Source organism: Homarus americanus, unplaced genomic scaffold (genome assembly GCF_018991925.1).
Source record: "Homarus americanus isolate GMGI-L3 unplaced genomic scaffold, GMGI_Hamer_2.0 scaffold4896, whole genome shotgun sequence".
Classification (NCBI taxonomy): Eukaryota; Metazoa; Arthropoda; class Malacostraca; order Decapoda; family Nephropidae; genus Homarus; species Homarus americanus.
The window spans coordinates 6,391,575-6,410,307 of record NW_024749657.1 but is presented as its reverse complement, the minus strand read 5'-3'; the positions used below and the strand labels follow the sequence as shown (position 1 = coordinate 6,410,307).

At 36.6% G+C, this 18,733-nt stretch overlaps 1 protein-coding gene across 2 annotated transcripts; it reads right to left on the bottom strand.

The window, feature by feature from the left end:
• Window positions 1–1,921: 1,921 nt before the first annotated feature.
• Window positions 1,922–18,372, bottom strand: LOC121853559 (nuclear exosome regulator NRDE2-like). 2 transcript variants are annotated; one of them, XM_042347775.1, is made up of 11 exons: window positions 18,120–18,372; window positions 16,093–16,192; window positions 14,168–14,416; window positions 12,951–13,097; window positions 10,450–11,487; window positions 9,432–9,511; window positions 6,524–8,007; window positions 4,214–4,340; window positions 3,448–3,623; window positions 2,434–2,639; window positions 1,922–2,394 (listed from the first exon to the last, which is right to left on the bottom strand). In XM_042347775.1, exons 1-11 carry the CDS (start codon window positions 18,151–18,153, stop codon window positions 2,277–2,279), a joined length of 3,759 nt encoding a protein of 1,252 aa, XP_042203709.1. In that variant the 5' UTR covers window positions 18,154–18,372; the 3' UTR covers window positions 1,922–2,276. The 2 variants fall into 2 exon arrangements, with proteins under 2 accessions (XP_042203709.1, XP_042203708.1); XM_042347774.1 differs by having other exon boundaries at window positions 1,922–2,639.
• Between the last annotated feature and the right edge of the window lie 361 nt (window positions 18,373–18,733).

The following is an 18,733-nucleotide window of genomic DNA, read 5'->3' as shown; positions in this document are numbered from 1 at the left end:
TTGACAACCCTTTATCCGAAATTCCGAAAAGCTTTGAAAACAATTTTTTTTTTACACCGTGATTAGCCCACCCTGGCATAGATCACTAACCCACATCAGGGCCTGGGGGGACGAAAATGTAATAGTAATAATAATTATAATAATAATAATTATAATAATAATAATTATTCATAGTAAATAAAAATTTTAATAAAAATACACCAGAATAAAATATAACATTAATAATAATAACTAATACAGGAGTACTATAATAATAAAAAAAAAATAATAATAAAGAAATTCAAGAATGAAAAAAAGACCAAAAGTGAGAAACACGACCTAGACCTATAAATTATTATTATTATAATTTTTTTTGCCCCGGCCTTGTGGGTCAGTGATCTATGCCCGGGTGGGCTAATCACGGTAAAAATAAAAAATAAATAAATAAATAACCATTCTGAAAACCGAAAAATTCCAAAATGCCTCTGGTTCCAAGGATTTCGGATAATGGATTGTTAGCCTGTAGTATATTTTTATATGTATAGGTACAATCAACCAAAAAAATTTTGCGTCGCTTTCCATACTTTTCATTCTGGAACACAGGATGAAATGTTTAGAAAACCTGGGTTTGCCAATCCAACACAGGAGTGGCTGAGGTATTTGCTTTTTCCCAGTTCCTATGGAGCCCAGGGGCACGATAATATTTTTGTTGACTGTACAGTACCAAGTACCGTACCATTTTCATACACTATATCTATAAAGATCAGAAATTATCACTGGAAAATGTTCTTTTTTTGAGTGAAAAATTTAATGTTAATTTAAAGAGAAGTTCCACGAGGTACCCCCAAAAAATTTTCCTTGGTAGTCAATAGGTGTGTTAAAGTTTTATCTACTGTACTATTTCAGTCCATATTTTATTTTAGAGAACAATATTTTAATATCTAAATTTCAAATTAAGCTGCAAAAAGCAGAGTACAATAACATAAGCACAAATTCCAACTAAATACGTACTGTACCCAATAACAGCAGATAAAACTTTACTATGCTTCTGACTTCCTCAGTAACTTGTGCTTTTGTGAAAATTCAATATTATATTTTTCATATCAAAATAAAATAGTTATCTTGGAGAATACTGGTAGCTACTTTTTAATCATTTCTTACATGACTAATTTACAAAACAATTTCCTAACACCACTAAATTAAACAATGATAATTCTGGTACTCTACATAGGTGAGAAAAATATACACTTGCCAACAAAAGTCGTGCCGTCTCGCCTGCCTCTAAATGAACCCAAAGATTCACAGCCGTATTATTAAACAACAACTTCCCTTGAAGAGGATCGTCGTGTTTCAACCCGAGTTTTAAACTAAATGAGTTCTGAGGGACAGCGCAGTACTGTACTTAACTGGGTGATGTGACGGTAAGAATAACTAATTCCAATATTATAAATTAATTTTATTGAAATTAGTTAATTTTACCGCCACACCACCCCATTAAGTACAGGTACTGTATTGTGGTGTCCCTCAGGACTCATTTAGTTTAAAGCTCGGGTTGAAACATGACGATCCTCTTCAAGGGAAGATGTTGTTTAATAATACGGGCATTAGAGTGTACATTTTTGCTTGTACAGTTGTTGTTTTCGAGCATATTTTTCTACCAAGATCAAATATGTACTGTAAAGCCAATCTAAATGTTATCAATACTCCAGGGTCCGATAGAATAGCAAATGAGTGGTAACTTAGGATGATGCGCTCTTTCTGCCTATTGGTTGGGTTGATATTAACCCAATGTTTCATGTTCATTGGGCTGTACTGTACTTGTATTTTCTAATGTCAAAACTGAGACTAAAAATACCCATAACTCAATAAAGACCTGGACAGTTGCCTGGTAATATCACAGTTTTATCATGTTCGACTTTCCTTTGAGAACAGATAGGCAAAATCTAATTCAAAACTTTAATTAAAAAACCATAAATATCCCAATATTAATACCACATACATGAGTAAACTTGATACTGTACTTTAAACTATTGCCACAAAAAAGCAGATAATAGGTACTGTATAGTCAGAGAGTTTGGCAGTTCCTTGACCCATTCCTGCTGGGCTGTCTTGGTCACCACATCATGCACAGCCAAAAACTATTATAACTTGTTGATCCTGAAACTTTATTAAACTCTAAACCTAATATGGCAGGATCGACGGCAGCAAGAGGACAAGATTTCTACAGCTTAATAATGCGGAAGGGGTTTAAGGATTAACTACCTTATCAGCTATGAAATAAATCTTGAATTTATGTATTAATCACCATTGTCTTGGTCTCCTTCCAAATCAATGAAAAATACACCCTTCAGAGGGTCTCCTTCCAAATCACTAGTACCTGTAATGGCATCCCCTGCAGGGTCTCCTACCAAATCAATAGTAATTGCATCCTTCAGAGGGTCTCCTTTCAAATCACTAGTAATTGCATCCTCTGCACAGTCTCCTTTCAAATCACTAGTAATTACATCTTCTTCAGGTTCTTCTTCCAAATCCAACTCTATTTCTGTGAGAACCTGTAACTCTTCCAAGGGTAACCTCACCCTCAGGCCTTTTTCTGACAGCAGGTTCATGATCTCCTTCAGCATACTTGGCATGAGACGCGCACAATCCAGGTATACAGACTGTTGAGGAACATGGGAAATATTACACCCTCAACCTACTTCAACATTCAAGGAAATCTTTCATTCTAACAAGCAGTCTTTACAAACTACAAATCCTATCACTTTCTATTCTAAATTTTATTCTGCTTAAAATTATGTTTAATAAAACTTTGCAGGCACGACTGATTTAGCTCATTGTACTAAACTGGGTGCACTCTAAGGCTCTTGGTTTCTTAGGTAATACAAATATGTATTTTTTTTTACTCACTGGGAGGTCTCTTTGGAAGTACTGTATATAGAATTACATTAATTACATATTTTACTCAAACATTTTAACCAATTCTTGCCCATTTGTTTTATAAATTCTGCTGGAAGCTAATCAACCCCATGAGTTTCAGCATTTTTCATATTGCTCACAGCTGCCGCAACTTCTAATTCCAGAATTGGCATTTTGATTTTGATTTCCTTTTCTACTTGTACTCTTATTGCATAGTTCTTCTATGTACTCTGCCCATCTCTCTTTTACTGTCTGCCTCAAACAGGATCTCATTGTCTTTGCTTTTAATAGTCCCAAATTAAATAAGTGATTGTTAAACTTAGGGGTACACTGTATAAGTGACAAACAATATTTCACTACACATTACAGAGAGAATACAGAATTGTTGACAGACCGAGAGATTGGTGCTTCGACATCTTTAAGATAGACAACACAGGTATATATATATATTGGGGGCAACGAGGCAAATTTAATTGTATAACGTATGTTTCAGCTCTGTGTGTGTGTGGATGAGAACTGTCATATTAACACAACTTATATCTTATTCCTTACTTTAACACCAGGGCAGTGAGAAAGTGCCCTGTATACTAGGTCCTTCAGTCCCCCTGGTCGTGTGGCAGCAACCACAGCTAAGTAGAGCCTCCACATGAGAGGACAGTGATTCCCTGGGGGCTGACTCACTGCCTTTTCAAGTATACTTTCTAAGCGATGGCCACAACTGAGAGCCCCTGGAAACAGAAAGTGGAAGATAATAACTTTTCATACTCCATCTTATCAGAGCAAATTGTTTTTTACCCAAAATGAACTATAAATGTGTAGTGAATATGTCACAACCAGCACATGTATGAATAAAAAGCTGTCTAATGAAATACCTTATCCATAATGAAGTTAATTTGGTAACCAACTTTAACTTGCACTTCATCCTATCTCATCCATGTACAGTACAGTATTCCTCAGAGCAGCTATACACTATAATTATTCTTCCCTCAAACTTTCTTCCTCATATCTACACAACGTAATCATAATATCAGTGCAGCATTTATTTGATATCTATCTAATGCCTCTGGTAAATGATAACACACAAAAATATCGAGTTTTGTAAACTACTGTACATTGTGGAGTAAAATTTTTTCATCCATCCTTAGTCTGGCTACTATTGCGAGATTCCTTAGGTCCATTCCGGGAGTTTTAATACGAAGTAAACAAACACAGTTGCCACATCTTACAAAATGCACCAGCTACTGTACAAGGTATAAAAGCAGGTGACCGTAAATTAAGCGGACACTGACTGTAGTTGACACAATCACAACTGACTGACCTTCATATGTTTGGGCAATGAGTGTGATGGTTTTCTGGATGTGTGGGAAGACCTGCGACAACAGCACAGCGATGGAAGAATTTCTCTGAGGAAGGTTCTCTAGTCCACCAAGGAGGTCACGCCAATTCTGTAGCACAGTACCAATTTTGATGATGTGTTAAATAAAAACAAGTCTATCTAAAAACACCATTGTCTTGACTTGGATACTCAAGATGCAGTTCCAGGCCATTCCTACTAAAGTGCTGCAGAGGGTGGACTAAATACCTGGTAAAATATTTATTAACAAACTTTTAACACTACTGTACTTGTATAACATAGTACTTCAGTCAATCTGTGTATACTTCTTCCCTAAATAAGAATGGTGCTACTGTAGTGTGTGGTTTACAAGATATCTTTAGTCTACAGAAGAATTTGTGGGAACCTAACCCAACCAAACTAAACTAAAACTGGTAAAGCACAAAGAAAATTTTGACAGTACACATTATAAAGTATTGGACAAATTGTAGACTGCTGTCTATAGTGTAAATCCCCTGTATGTCATAAACCACAGTGTAGTAGCACCCAGGTAAATTCCACACAACACTTCAGCATGTGATAACCTTTAAAACTTTACCAGCAGCTGCCAAAGCACCTGAAGAGATACATGTACTGGTTTACACTTACAGCACAAACGAGATAAATCTTCACACACACACACACACACTGTATAAAAATGCTTCTAAAAGACTTGAGCAACTTGAAAGTCTACAATTAACATAATACAACTATTCATGTTTTTCTTAGTATTCTTTAGTTTATACTTGGTGTACCAACCTAGGTAGTCTACCCAATTCACTTGAGAACCCCAAGAGGTTGATAATAGATTGTGTGTGTGAAGGGAAGAAATCAATAAAACTGACAACTGGTAGAATATTACAATTTGTGATATCGTCTAATATGGCAGATGTTCTGGGTATGGTGACCGACTTTGAATTACTTCCTAACATAAAATAAAATTAATGTACGTACATTCCAAAATAAATGGCTAAACATGGAGTAATGTACAGTACTCTATTATACTGTATGGAATACAGTACTGTAAATGAATTATACCTGAACACATCTAATCTAATTCACTATACAGTCTCCCCCCGACTTACGACGGGGTTAGGGACCCAAATCCAGGTCGTAAGTCGAATTGGTCATAAGTCGAAAATGCAAAAATAATATATAAAATCTAAAATGGGTGTCTCTTTATCTTCTCAGCACCACATAACTCACTTTTAAGCTTGCCAGCCATTTTTAAAGGAATTACAGACGAAAATTTTGTCAGTATACGTCGGGACTTGAAAATACTTAATTTGAAAAAAAAATTGATACGACTGGGGCACTCATAAGTCGAGGAGTAGCTGTAATCAAAACACTGACCTATTAATAAAATGTATGTTTCCACTCTTCCAAGGTCATATTCAGCTTCCCTGTGTGCAGCCTCTTATATGCTTATTCCATTGACATATTCCTAGCTTTCAAAAATCAATTTACTAACAGACTATCTCCTACAAAGTCCACCTCTCACCTTCCTCCTTTCCCTTTACTGGACCACACCACAAATCATCTCCCATTAATTTATCACTCATTATATTTTCAGTGCATTCATGCCATCACAAGGTTATCAGCCAATGACCTGTCTGAAATTTTCCACCCGACATCTAACTAATTTATTTATCACATTTTCAATCGGTATGAGACGGGTTCTAGCCCTTTAGCGGGCAAGGGGTTCCCTCAGCTGAAAAAATATATAATCGGAATATATTTGTGTGGTAAGAGTCGCATCCAAACAAAATACAGTAGAATGTCGATTTAAAGCACTTCAATTTAAGATTATTGATTTAAAGCGACACCCACAATTAAGGAGAATGTTTAAATATGAAGTGAATCTTTATTATTTTGCACGGATCAATCTGACATATATACCCCCCCCCCCCCACAATCTTCACATCAGCTGATCACTAGTAAACAGACCATTTCACGTCCCATAATTTTGGCGGAGTTGATTTATAAGTGTTTGTTTTAACATACTACAAAAAACAATGTAAATAATGTTTTGTTTAATCTGGATGGGCTGAGGTGCATCTGGGTAAACTCTTAGTCTTTTTAGCATTTTGTTTCTCTCAAGTATCAAACTAAATTATTCCATTGAAACAACACTTCGATTTAGTTCGGTTTAAAGCGACCTCTCTTGGAACGTATCTCGTGTTATATCGACGTTCTACTGTAGTACTTGAAATAGGATTCATCAGACCTTACAAGTGAACACAGTACTGTACATACCTGGTGCTGAGCAAGAAGTAAGAGGAATCTTTGGTTTTCTGGAGCAACTCTTAAAGCCGACATAATTATTTCCCTCAGAGTCGCTGGAGACATCATGGCGTCACTCAGGACTTGAGATGACACCTCAATTAACCAAAGGTAATTCTCATATATTTTCTCCAGCACTTTATTCTTGTATGCATTAGTTTCGTTTTTCTCTTGTGTCTCCATAGCATTGGCAACTCTTTCTGAAGGCAATAAAATATGCTGCAGCTGAAGAGGAACTGGGTTTGTATATACACCTTTGATTTTCTTAATAATGGTTTCAAAAATCAAACAGGCAGGTTTAAAGCCTGCCATGAACAACTGGAAAATGGCCAGAAAACTTACTAGTTTAACTGCCAGAAATTGTTCCATGTTCTTTTCAGGGTTAGTGTCATAATTCACAGTTAAAGAATCACAGTGCAAGTCTAACATATCGTTTAGTTTATTCTTGGTTTGGATGACGCGCTTACCATAAAGAGATAATCCCTTGTTTTGTGAAAACTTTCCTGTATTAATTAATGAATATAGGGAAAACATGATGTTATTTTTGTGTTTAAAAAAACCAATTCGTGCCTCTTGCTTCATCTCTACTTGGATGAACAAGGCATAAAGTTCCATAATAGTGGGAAAATCTGTGTTGGTAATATCCATCGCATTACCAGTAGCCGTAGCAATAGACAGTGTTGAAGAGAGAATAGAAGAAGCATTTTCCAAGTCATTCCTGGCTTCTTCTATTTTTGCATACTCCAGATAGAGAGGAAGGCACATCCTAAATTCATTTAACTTAAATATATTTTTTAGTACCTTCTGTAACTGGTTATTAGACCTCTTAAGTTCAATTTTGTCACTGATAATTTTCTGCTTAACTAAATACCATGCACCGATGAGTTTCATGTGCAAAACTGTCAACTGTGTTCTATATGATAGTTCGAACACATCAGATGCCTGTTTTACTACTCTACATAAGAACTCATAATACTCCTCACATAAAGGGTCCTCAAGAGATGGACCAACAGCATCAAAATTTAGAATCTCACTCTTTACATTATCTTTTATGGAGTGTAAATTAGTTCCAAATAAATCTGCATCAAAGAGAGTTTCAATAACTTGGGACTTAAAAACAGTTTCACTATTATCATCATCATCTTCTTCAACCTTGTTATTTTTCTGACTTTTGCTCAATGTTTGTCTTCGCAATATGAAGGTTTTAGTATCAGGTACACCAAGAAATTTGAGAAACTGAAGTATAAGGTAGTAGTGGTCCTCTACAGAATTCAACATGAAAAGATGGGGAGATAATTCTTCTAAAGGAACCATCCTCTCGGGGTCCTCACAATCCTCAGGGTCTTGTGCCCATGGCAACCAATGACGTCTTTCTCGGGAGGTCTCGAGGGCCAACCATAACCGTGATGTTGTGCCACCTTGAGCTATGAAGTCATCTTCTTCATCTTTTGTCCCACCTGTTGGGTAAAACAACATTATCTTTTGTGGGGTGGCTACTCCAGGTGAAATGCTGTAGCTTGACCCAGGACACTGAAGTGGAGTGGCCAACTCAGTATATACGAAGTCTGTCCAAAAAGAAACAGAACATTTTAAATAGCACGCCAACGAGTCGGCGCAGCCTCCTCGCAATGGGAGCGCTGTGTAGCGGGTGACCTTGAGCTTTAGTTTAACACTAGCCGCATCACGACATGTCAATTAGTCATTGAGCTACATGAGCTAGAGTGAACGTGTGTTTAGTGCACTTGGCGATTTGTTGCAAGTTGAACAATGTAGGATCTTGAAGAGCAATATCTTTGCATGAAATTCTGTTTCAGATTGGGAAAAACTTTCAAGGAGACTTTTCAAATGTTGCAACAGGCTTATGGGGAGGAATGTTTGAGCCGTACGCAATGTCACGTGTGGTACCAGCGTTTCAAAAAGGGTTAGAACATCCACCGAAGACGAACCCAAATCTGGATGGCCTTCCACGTAAACTGATGACGATCACGCTGAGAAAAAACGTGCTGTAATCCATGAAAATCGTCGCCTGACTGTCCGTGAAGTTTACGAAGAAGTAGGCATCTGTAAAAGTTCATGCCACACGATTTTAACAAAAAACTGAAGATGCAACGTGTTGCCGCGTCTGCCGACAGATGAGCAAAAAGAGAACCGTGATACAGTCAGTCAGGAGCTGTTTGATCGTTCAAATGCGAATGAAAACTTTCTGAAAAATGTCATAACAGGTGATGAAACACCTGTTGCAACATTTGAAAAATCTCCTTAAAAGTTTTTCCCAATCTGAAACAGAATTTCATGCAAAGACATTGCTCTTCAAGATCCTTCATTGTTCAACTTGCAACAAATGGTCAAGTGCACTAAACACGTTCACTCTAGCACGTGTAGCTCGATGACTAATTGAAGTGGAGTTATGCGGCTAGTGTTAGACTAAAGCTCAAGGTCACTGCTACACAGAGCTCCCGTCGCAAGCACGCTGCGCCAGCTCGTTGGCGCGGTATTTAAAAAGTTCGGTTTCATTTTGGACAGACCTCGTACACCAGTGATAACATTCCACAAACTATGTTTGTCATATCATAGAACTAAATCTGCATCTTATGAGTGACAAGTCCAAACTTTCACCAATTTGATATTGAAACGGTTTACTGTATTCAGCCAGAAAGACATTATGATTCCAAGTTCTGAAAAACAGGCATTCCCAATTTATGAATGGTTTTCTGAAATGTAACCATTACATAAATTGAGAAATACCTGTACTGTACATAAACCAATGTACAGGTAACTCGAATTACTATTTCATGTTAATTCTCAGTCCCACTATCATAACATAAGGAGGGTCTACTGTAGTGCACTGTACCTGATTTATTACTACAGTAATTTCACTTACCTAATATAACTTCTTGATATTTCACCTGCTCTTTTTTCTCCATAACCTTGGCCCATCCAACAGCTTTCACCTCACCAAATCTGTAAAATTGTATATGTACTGTATCTCTGTTAAAAAAGGTAATCAATACTGTACAACTATTCTTTATGTATGTTTAAAAAAGAAACTAGCATAGCTATTTACCATCAATCTATTCATCTATTGTATTTATAACTCTTACACCTTTTGTATTTTTTCCAGAGTAAATACAACATAAAACAACTTTAAATGAAAATGAACCACTCAACTAGATTTATGGCCAATTGAAAGCCATGTCACCAACACAAAAAATGCAAACTTTCACAATTTATCAGACAAATACATGCATACAGAACCTGAATACTACAGTGTATACCTCAAGCACAAATAAGGTATACAGTAAATAATTCCCAAATAGGAGTTGCAACAAGCTACAGTATCTGTCTGTTGTAGAAGAATCTGATGAATAAATGTGAAAACATGAGTCACACTAATGCTACCTGGATAGGCAAGGTTAGATTATCACAAGGGTATTTAACCCTCTCGCTGTGTCTTTATCGTATACAACACGATAAAATTTTTCCTGATCACTGCAGCTGTAACGTATACTCCCTTGTACTGTACAATCATGTGGTTATAAATTGGCGTGCGTGCCTGACGAGCAAAAATATGACTGCTATTCGTAAGTATTTTTCTACTAAGTTAAAATATATATAGTTGAACTTGGTAAAAAAATATTATTATTTTTTCATTATACTTGTACCTGTACATGTATAATAGAAATATTTATTTTTTATTTTACACAAATATCCACACACAGGATACCCCGATTAATCAATGACATTGCTGTGAGAGGGTTAATCATTCTGTGAAATAAGCTAGGATGTCTTTATTTCATGTCATCATTTAATTCTGAAAGGCCCTGACCACTGTAATCTACCTGAGAAGGAGCAAGCACGAGCAACATCCACCAAGCTTCTCCCTTAACACTAAGACCTACCTTGGTGCTCTTGAATCCCAGAAAGGTTCAAAGAGTGTTAACCTTGATTCCAATGGTATATCCTTGGTGCTTGCATGCTTTGGAGAAAAGAGATTCAGCTCTATGAGTGCCTGGAAAAGAGCAATCGATCTCTCCATGTGTCCTCCTTGACGCCACACATGTGCAAGTTGGACAGCTATATCCACTAAGCATTTCCCCAGGTCAGGAGGTGGAGAGTGGGTCAAGAATACACCACTCTGCATTTGTTGCAATCTTTCACTACACTTAGAAAATGTTTGCACCACTGATGGCAGACTAAAGGAGGTAAAGTGGGTCTGCATACAAACCAGATACTGGTGCCAAACTTGGATCTTATTGGGGAAATTGAATATCAAAGTACTCCATTCTTGTTTGAGTTTTTTGTCATCCCAAATATCTTTACCAATTTCCAAACGTTCAAACTGTAACTCTACAGATCTAAAGTTCTTTTTTATTGCACTGTCTAAAATGGAAATCTTCCTCTCGGCTAAAGCTTTCTGATTCCTCCCGTGCTTCTTTGTAGTAGTAGTCTTATGTGAATCATCATGAAACAGATATATATAAGCTTTATCTTGAAATTTCACAAACTCAAGCCAGAGAGAAACATTGGAGGGTTCTTTGCTAAGTCTCTCATTGTACACTTTTGACTGGTTCTGCCAATACTCATACTCCATTTCTTGGCTACATTGTACACTTTCCTCCTGTTTGGGAATTCCTACACCTAACAAATACTGTTCTGTTATACTATCATATATTCCCAGGGGATTTACTTCTGACTTCTGGAGGAGTTTCTCTTCTTTGACTGTCTCTGCATAGGTCAACCCAAGTGGTACATAACCATAAGAGTTTTTTTCAGTTACAGGGTTTTCCTTGGATGTTGCTATAAGTGCTTCAGGTTCAGAATATATCTTTTTATGTTTTCTTCCTCTGTAGTACCGGGGCCCAGGTCGTGATTTCAGAACACGATCTTTCTTCTGTGGAGGAACATATCCAAGCTTTCCTTGAGCGCTAATCTTGTACCTGCAACACATAAAATTAACATGAGTAAAACAATAAAGATACCATTAGGCAAGTTTTATATTGTTGCAAATACTGTTAATGATGATGTACTAAAATTTATATAATTATACAGGGTACAGGAACCTCTTAATTTATGAGTGTTTATTCTATGCCCATTTTAGAATAACACACGCAGTCCATTTACACATTTTTTTTATAATGTATGTGGGATTATGTTCAGAATAATGTGACCATTGGCAAACGTTGTCATTGGGCTGGCAGCGCAGTGGTGTGGTGTTGCGTGTATGTGTATTTTGTGCTGCAGTAAACTATAAATTGCACATGTTTTGCCCCTTGCATCATGCCACCAAAGCATCCTTTCAGGTCTCATGATATAGTTGTAGATATGTGTTCCTACACCACTGTGGTAACCTGTGTCTTCAAATGGCCAACCTAGTCCTACAGTATAGCAAACCTTTCCACCAATGACGACCATCGATACATGACCAATACCCTTTAATTCATAAATAGTAATTACTACTACTGCGACGTTGCTGTTTAGAGACGACACGGGTTATCACAGGGGATGTAGGAACACATTTCCCCGGTGGTGCTAAAAAGTCCGTCGTCATAACCACCAACGATAGGTACAACAATATGATGAAGGCAGGTACTGGACTGGCTGTGACCACATTATATCAACAAAGAACCAGGAATTTAATACCACACAATAATTAATCTGGGGTCGAGTTGGGATTTTATTAATTTTTTCATTACCACACGATAATGTTTTAATAGCCTGGTACCAAATATACCTAAATAATATAGGAATTATGGTGAAATTGCACGTTTTATTAACAAGGTCAGAGGTGTGCACTTGGCTCAGTAATGGGAGAGGGGACACTCAGTATACCAATCAACCACCCTGCCTCCCACAAACAAATCACTTAGTATATTTTAACTTTTCTTATTTTATAGTTTTATATTATATTTTCTTTATTTCTATGTCACACTGGAGCATTGAAGTGTTATTTCCACAACTTACATGGTTTATTATGTAAAGAAACACTGGCAGTCGTCGCTCACCATGAATTATGAATATTTGACTGCAAAATTTAAAACACAGGTAGAAGTAGAAGTAACTGCAAATTCAAGAATGCAAATATGTATTTCACGAATTATTGACTCGACTGCATTTATTAGATCTTGTGCCCAAAGGTGCATGTATTGGTGTTGTCTACAAAGATATTTACATTATAGACTGTGGTCTACAATTTGTCCAATGCAGTACAGTACATTAGAATGTCCACTATATTAATTTTATTATTGATTTTGTATATTTAGTGCTTTAGGTTATGTTAGGGTTGACAAAAGATATTTTTGTAGACTGCATGTTGTAGTAGCACCCTTTTATATCTAGTCTTAAGCGATTTCTTTCTTAGAATGATCTGCATAATACATAATTCCTCTCTCTCTCTCTGTACCTTGCTAACTCTGTGTGATGCGTAGTTTTACAATATGCATTGTATCTGTCACCTTCTGTCGTGATGAAAAAGGCATTCTCGGGATTTACCAGACCACCGAGATCCTCTAGGAAGATGCTCTTCTTCTTGACCATCATTTCTTCAAATCTTCAAAAAGTAAAGCATTAAGTATTCACAATAAAAAATAATAATAATAAAATAAATAAATACACTAAATAAATTTACATACAGTACAGTACAGTTCAAAATTTTACCTAATAGTAGTATTATTATTATTATTATTATTTTTTATTTTATTTTTTTAAGATTAAAGAGTATACTGTAGTACAATACTAAAATGGTGACTAGGTTGAGTTTGAAAAGAAAGTAAGTTGTGGCCTAGATGAAGGTGTATCAGTCTTGTACAGTCATACAAAACAGATTTCTTAAGATATTTTGAAGGATACCAATATATATGTAAGCATTCTACAGTACATACACCTAATAAACCAAGACTACCAACAGTGACTAACACACATAGTTACACACACTCCGCCTTTTCACCTTTACTTTCTCTCTTGTGTCTGTTATATTCTCTGGGACTTGAGGGAAACCTGGAGCGAGATACACAACCAGTTATAAAACTCCCGAACTGTCATTTGATGCGGGTGTGTTGTTTTATCTCATTTGGGGTCGATACTGCTTCATATTGGGAGGGAGCAAACTTTTGACCCAGACTATGCAGTACATCAAAATCAGTATTTTCATGTTACTCTTCTCTATATTGACTTCTTTTGACTATTGTTCTGCATTTATAAAAGATGAGAGAGATGGTGGCAAGCCCACAGTAATCCTTCAGTAAGACAAAGTTATTTTAGACATGATTTCCTAGATGCAATGAAGGAATTTACACCAAAAACTTCATTGGTCAAGCTGTGGAAATAAATGAGCAAAACTAAAGGTAAACGGCTCGTCATGGTCAGTGTTCAGCACATGGCTTCTATGCACATTAGTGGTCAGCAAACTGCCTTGGTTCATGGCATATATACCACCTCTCTGCCCACATGGTGATTACTGTATATATACTCCGTAATTGAAGGAATCATACAAAAGTACAAAACGCATCGACCAGACTTATGAAAATGGATGAAAACTATCGTCATTAACTCACCAGATACAGTACAGTATTCTGAAATAACATACAAGACCATATTTTTTTTTACTTATATTTATCTTACCTCTTGTTGGGGTGTGGCTTTCGTTTTTTATCAGGTCTACGCACTCTTGACTTAGACCGTTTAGATTTTGACCTAGAATGTGATGAGTTAGTGCTGGTGGTAGCCTGTGTTCTATTGTCTATCTGTTTCTCTATTTTCTCCGTCTTTAGTTCTTTGTCGTAAAATTTGGATCTTTGGAGCTGTGCTGACTCTGTTTCTTCCAAACTTTCATCAAATTTCTCTACATTTTCTGCATCTTCTGATTGAGTACTGTAAATAAAAATAAAAGTTAAAACATAAAATTCTGGAACTTACAACACAAATATTACCACCAGAGACAAAAATATACCTCACATTTAAGACTACGGTGTACAGTACCAGTACCCTGTATATTATTTCCCGAAACCACGATTAATAACAAAAGTACTAAACTAAAAAATTACCTGTGTCATTCAACTGGCAGGAATCAAAATACAGTGGCCCCTCGGTTAACGAACTCAATCCGTTCCAGAAGGTCGTTCGTTAACCGAAACGTTCGTTAACCGAAACCATTGTTTCAATGGGTTTTTGGGTAATTGGTTCCAGCTCACCGAAAATTTCCTAAATTCAACAAAAATGGTAGAAAAGTTCACTTACTTTGAGGTGTGTATGTAGAAGGCTCCTGGATGATGATGATGATGATGGGATTTAGAATATGGGTGGAGGAGAAGGAAGAAGAGAAGGCATTGGGGTGGAAGAGAAGTCACCCCATGGTGCCATTTCACCCATAAAATTTTAGCTCTCTGGTTTAATTCAAGATTATTTTCTTTAAATCAACGCTGCACTGCATTATATATTGTCAATATATAAAATATATTTCAAAATGACCAATAATTTGCTTGGAAACACAGAAAAAAAGCGTTTAGTTGAAGAGAGTCTCAAGCAAGATGTTACCTCCAGTGAAAACAGAGAGAGACTGACGCCTGTTTGCTGTGTAAAGAGGCTGGATGCCGCGCATTAAACTAGTCACTTTACCTTCAATTTTGTTCAATAATTGTTAAAATGACTAAAAAATTGAATATTAAACTTTTAAAATTATTGAATAGTATAAACTTCTTGATATTTACAAAAATAGTAAGGAATTTAAGCCCTAGAACCGATTAATGTATTGGCGGACTGATACTAAAGCTGGTTGCCCTGTCAGTGCAAGCGAAAACATGTTGAGGTCGGTTCGTAAGAAGTTCGTTAAGCGAATTTTTTTCGTTAACCGAATTGAAGATCCTTATGGAAGGCAGTTCGTTAATCGAAATTATGTTAACCGAGGTGTTCGTTAAACGAGGGGTCACTGTACAAACAAAGCCATACATGGATAATAATCTTAATGTGCAGTTGTAAGTAACTAAAGCACCATGACAGCAGTGCAAAATAACTGATACCACTGCATTTTTCAACAAGACTCACATATGGTACAGGAAATGATATACAGTACAGCTTCTCCCCGACTTACGACGGGATTCGGGACCCAAATCCAGGTCGTAAGTTGAAATGGTCCTAAGTCAAAAATGCTTAAATAATACATAGAAAATCTAAAATGGGTATCTCTTTTACTTCTCAGCACTACTTTTAAGCTTGGCAGCCATTTTAAAGTGAATTACTAATGAAAATTTTGTCTGTGTACTGACGTCGGGACTCAAAAATACGTAATTTGACAAAATTTTGGTACGACTGAGGCAGGTCGTAAGTCGAGTGGGTCGGGGAGGAGCTGTACTACATCCAGTAAAGCACTATACTATACTACATAGCAGTACTTGTACTTAATTCATAATACCACCAGATATTACTACAGTATTCCTCTTTTCAAAACTGGTACAGTACTGTATGATCCATTGCACATAAATTTCCAATTCTGGTGGAAGTTGAATCATCTGCATTCAAATCTATTACATACAGTACAGACCAGTACTGACCTTGGCAATGGCTGCTTCACTTGTTGCTGTCCTGCTTCTGGGGGGCAACTCTCATTTGTCAACCAAGCCAAGGACGCTGATGAAGCTTCTGACTGTTGGTCTGTAAGAAAATACCAAGGATTAGAATTACAGTACGTTAGTTTGGTACGTTTAATTCATTCTATGAGCGATAAATTAAAATATGTAGCCCCCACGTTTTGGCTGCCTGTCAATCTATTCAAGTCTCTCCCTGTCCAACTCCCTATAAGAACATAAGAATGGAGCAAACTGTAGTGGGCTTATTGGTCCATACTGGGCAGTCCCATTTACACCCAACCCCTATTGCTCATATATCCATCCAACCTATGATTGAAGCTATCCAGCGTGTTCGAGTCAATAATGATGTTTGATAACTTGTTCCATTCTTCCACTACTCGTATTTCCAAACCAATGTTTACCTATTTTGCGCTAAATCTAAATTTATCTAATTTAAAACCATTGTTACGAGTTCGCTCCTGGTTGGATAGTTTGAGTACCTTTGTAATGTCCCCTTTGTTTAGCCCTGACTTCCATTTATACACCTCTATCATATCGCCCCTCACTCTACGTCTCTCGAGGGAATGCAAATTAAGATACTTCAACCTGTCTCTGTGCTTGAGGTTCCTAATGCCCGAGATTAGTCTTGTCATTCTCCTCTAAATTCTTTCTAGGGATTTTATATCCATTCTGTAATACGGTAACCAGAATTATTAACTGCATAATCCAAGTGAGGTCTCACAAGTGTAAGATATAGTATTAGGATGACCTCGCTAGTCTTGTAACTAACACTCCTTTATATGAACCCAAGTACTTTATTAGCCTTGTTTCGAGCAAATACACATTGTTTACTTGGTTTAAGATTCCTACTTATCATTACTCCTAAATCTTTCTCACTCCTGTTCTGAATCCTTTCTTTGATGCATTTAGGTTTTAGTTCCCTGCCTAATTTAGTTTTGTCATCATTCCTAGCACTATTTCCCTAAAACCTTTCACTCTGTTTACGGAGGTGGAGGAGACTGCAGTTCCATATGTTCCCCTAGCAGTTTAAAGACTTTGACATCTTTTGAACTGCCTTCTCGAGAGAGCCAGCCAGGGCTATACAACTCTCTACCTATTTTTTTAAGCACCGATTCATCTATTAATATAAACATCAACTCATTTATCAAAACACCTCTTTCCTAACCTTAATCTCTCTCTCTCTCTCTCTCTCTCTGTTCACCCTCCTATTTTTATCAAGTCCTATGATTGTTACCTGAGTGCCCTGACCTGACTATGGGATGACCTTACATCATGACCTCACAAGCACTGAGAAGGGTCATATTGGTTCAGGTACACCAGGTTTTGGGTATTGTTGAAAAGTGATGTCATGTTTGTAATGACATCAACACTCTCTCCTTTCCCTTCTCTCTCTTACTTCTTTCATTATTTTACTTTATTTTCTTCCTTTCCTTACCCTCCTCAATACTAGACGCCACTTTAGTTATTTGATTCGATTAATGTCAGTCGATTTTATTCAGCTAAGAGAGGCGATATAAAGTATCATACCTCAAGCAGGAAATATAAACATATGTGTACAGTATTTTTCTACAAGTAAATGATATCGAAAATTGTTGTCTAGCTAATTATTCATGGTAACTAAGATAGTGCACTGATGGATAATAATTGAGTAAGTTGGGGAATTTTATTGGTGTACGGAAATAAAGTACACAGGAAAAAATGTTATTTGACTTGTACACATTGACAGCACTATTTAAATATGATGGCATTGCAGGTAGGTTAGGTTAGGTTTTTTCCGTGCCTTTTTTCTTGACTTTTTCCTGGATTCCTAAATACAAGAATGACAAACTCAAATTTTACCGAAAATACTGTAATAAACTATCCAACTGTTTCATTATATGGTAAAACAGAATCTAGAAGCTTAAATCATATAGGACCCAAGCCCAAACATCGATTTCAAGGTAAAACAAAGTATATAAAATCAAGTAAAGGAAACGTGGTCACAAACATACCGATTTTGTTGGCATAGGCTGGAAACAGTGACATTTTCTTTAATTACTGGGTTTTTTTCCTGTACAATCACGCGTTGGATTTTACTTCTCGTTGTTCCATGGAGTTTAAAGGTCTGGGTATCTATTTAACGTATTGCTGCCCGTTAGTTTAATTACAGCAGCACACTATCAGCCCTTTAACCTTCCTGTACTGACTGTGGATGACTCGCGGGCGTCTGATGAAGAGACTCCGCACCTAGAGTTGGCTTGTGACTGTCCTGTATTAATGTAAGAAATATCTTGTTTATGTGAAGAGTATTAATATATATCAAGATGAATTAGTTTCGTTATTAATTAATTTATAAATTATGTTCACATTGAGTGGTTTAGCTCTCATTTTAAGTTTTATGGTTATCATTAAATGGCAAAAGATTAGAATATATTGGATCCCTGGAAATTACACCCCAGTAGCTTATTTCACTTTAGGATTAACCACCCTAATGTTAACCTACGAGCCGATTAGTAGTGAAGAAGATAAAAGTGAAAGTAATGATAATTTTAACCTTTCCCAACCTAATATAAATCCTTCAGGTAGTGTTAAGTATTCCATCATCAGGTGAAATATACCGGGGAGA